This window comes from Plasmodium reichenowi, chromosome 11 (genome assembly GCF_001601855.1).
Source record: "Plasmodium reichenowi strain SY57 chromosome 11, whole genome shotgun sequence".
NCBI lineage: Eukaryota > Apicomplexa > Aconoidasida > Haemosporida > Plasmodiidae > Plasmodium > Plasmodium reichenowi.
The window spans coordinates 864,529-867,392 of NC_033656.1; the positions used below are offsets into that span (position 1 = coordinate 864,529).

Below are 2,864 nucleotides of genomic sequence, written 5' to 3' on the forward strand. Positions count from 1 at the left end.
AAAAAAGAGGCAATAAATGTTTTTATAAATAAATATAAATGTTATATATATATATATATATATATATATATATATATATTATTATTATTATTATTATTTATAATTACGGAAAAAAATATATTTTTTTAATGACAAAATAAGATATTATAACAAAGATATTATTTGTTGACAAAAATTTAATACTATTGACAAATATATTTTTACTCTGACATGAATTTTTATTCATATAAAATTATAATTCCTCTTTTAAATATTTCTAAAACAATGTATATAATATAAATATATATATATATATATATATATATTATTATTATATATATTATTATAACCACATAAAAGTTAACTAATCTTTGTTTCATATGCATAAAAAAAAAAAAAAAAAAATTAGCATTTCATAAAATTTAAACAACTTTTTTCAATTATATAATTAAGCATTATTTATAGCATGAAGGGATAATATATATAATTATACACTTTTAAAAAAAGAAAAAAAAAAAAAAAAACATCAAAAGTAATTTTTTAAACAGCAGATATATATTATATATATATATAATATATATATTATATATATTATATTTATATATAGGTTATACATTAGGGGGAAAAGAAAAAATATATATATATAATAATAAATATATATTATTAATAATATATTTATATATATATATATAATACATATAACATATATATATTTTTTTAATAAAACGTGTAAATCTTAACATAAAAATCATATAAAGATGATTAATTTTCTTTATTCATAAAAATGGCCTTCTTATTTTATTTTTTTTGTAGTGTATCTCTTATATATATATATACGAGTAATTATTCAATAATACAAATCATAAATTTTTTTTTTTTTTGGGAAAAATAAAAATTAAAAAAAAAGTATATATAAATGATATACATAATGTATATATATATATATATATATATATATTTTATAATATACCATGATTTAACATATTATTAAAAAAAAAAAAAAAAATTGAGAACATGAATTTGAAAATATATATAACACACACATAATATATATATATATATATATATATATATATATGTATGTATGTATGTATTTATATATTTACATATTTACATATTTACATATTTTTATATATGTATTATTAATTTTTGGTTAATTATTTTTTTTGAAATCTTTGCATTCTTAATTTGTGCAATTGAGACAATTCATTATTTATGGTATTGTATTCCTCAAGAACATCTGTTGTTTTTTTGTCCTTAGTTTCTGTTTCTTTTAAATTTCGATTGTTATATGAATTGTTATTAAAATTATGTGTACTATCTTTTATTTCCTCTTGTAATATTTGATGCGTTGTTTCAGGGTATAATAATTTATTTTTATTATATCCAGAAGGTGGAATATTTCTATATGGTTCCTTCAAAGTATCTATATTTTTATTATTTACATTATGAAGCATATTATCCTTACCATGATCATCACCATCATCACGATCACCATCACCATCACCATAATAATAATTATTATTATTATTATTAATATTAGTTGTTGTGGTAGTAGTTATTGTTGTTGTTGTATCAAGAATATTTGTGCTCATATTTTTAGAACTCGTCGTTATATCCTTTATATTACGGGAGTTACTTTTAATCTCCATCATCTCAATAAATTCATATAACTGTGATTGGGCACATATGGGATCTTGAAAATTTCGTATATTCCAAACTTTTAATTGTCTACCCGTTCTTTTACACAAAACACATAAATATGGTAACTTATGTACCTAATATTATAAAAATGAATAAATATATAAATATATGTAGAGATGTACAAATGTGAGCATATCATCTTTATGGATAACTCTTTGGGCTAATATATTTATATATATTTATATATATATATATATATATATATATATTTGTTACCTTATAGGTGTTCATAAACAGTGCTGCATCTTGGTCATATTCATATCGTAACCACAATATGAAAGATGTTTTTATAATTTGTTGTATAACATCATTATTCCATATATCCCTATTTAATCTCAAAGACTCAAATTCTGTATTTTGTATATTTACTAATATGAATTTATTTTCTTGTTTAGATTTTATTCTAACTTCTTCAAACGATAAGGAACATATTAAAGATTCAGGAGGAGAAAAAAGTTTTTGAAAAGTATCACCTAGCTGAATTTTGGATTTATTACTTTTTTTATTTGTATTATTATATGGATAGAAATTTGAATCATCCATATCATTAATTAACGTTTGGCTAAAATGTTTGTCAGGAGCCCTAACATAATCATCACAAGGGGAACACATATTTTTTTTCTTATCATTTGTTGTTTCTGTATTAGTTTGGTACATATCACTTTGTATTAATTTTTCTTCTTCAGTCGTAATTTTATTGTTATTATCATATGGTTTATTTGGTATCATGTTATCACCATTAATATCGTAGTATAACTTTAAAGAGTCCTCAACATTACCATTACACATCTGAAAAAATATAAAAACATAATTGTTGTTCATATATATATACATATATATATATATATTTTTATTTTTTATGCTATATGAAGGAAAAAATATAGAACACAGGCAATATCTTATGCCACACATTTATTTTTATTTACTCATTTTTTATATCTCTTTTTACCTCTAAGTAATACAAAGCAGTTTCTACATTTGCATCTTCTGCGCTAATTAAAAAGAAAAATATAATAATATAAAAAATAAGATAATTTCATCATATATTTATAATATATGAACATATATAAATTTACACATTATTTTATATTCTTATCCTTTACCAATATAAAGTAAAAATTCATCAATCGCCTTCTTTGATATCATCTTGGTATATACAATATAAGATTTATATAATTCAA

The 2,864-nt window shown here is 19.1% G+C and overlaps 1 protein-coding gene across 1 annotated transcript; it reads right to left on the reverse strand.

The window, feature by feature from the left end:
* Positions 1–1,136: 1,136 nt before the first annotated feature.
* Positions 1,137–2,472, reverse strand: PRSY57_1122600 (hypothetical protein; the record flags this gene model as incomplete). Its single annotated transcript, XM_012908190.2, has 2 exons — positions 1,137–1,757; positions 1,900–2,472. 2 exons carry the CDS (start codon positions 2,470–2,472, stop codon positions 1,137–1,139), a joined length of 1,194 nt encoding a protein of 397 aa, XP_012763644.2.
* Between the last annotated feature and the right edge of the window lie 392 nt (positions 2,473–2,864).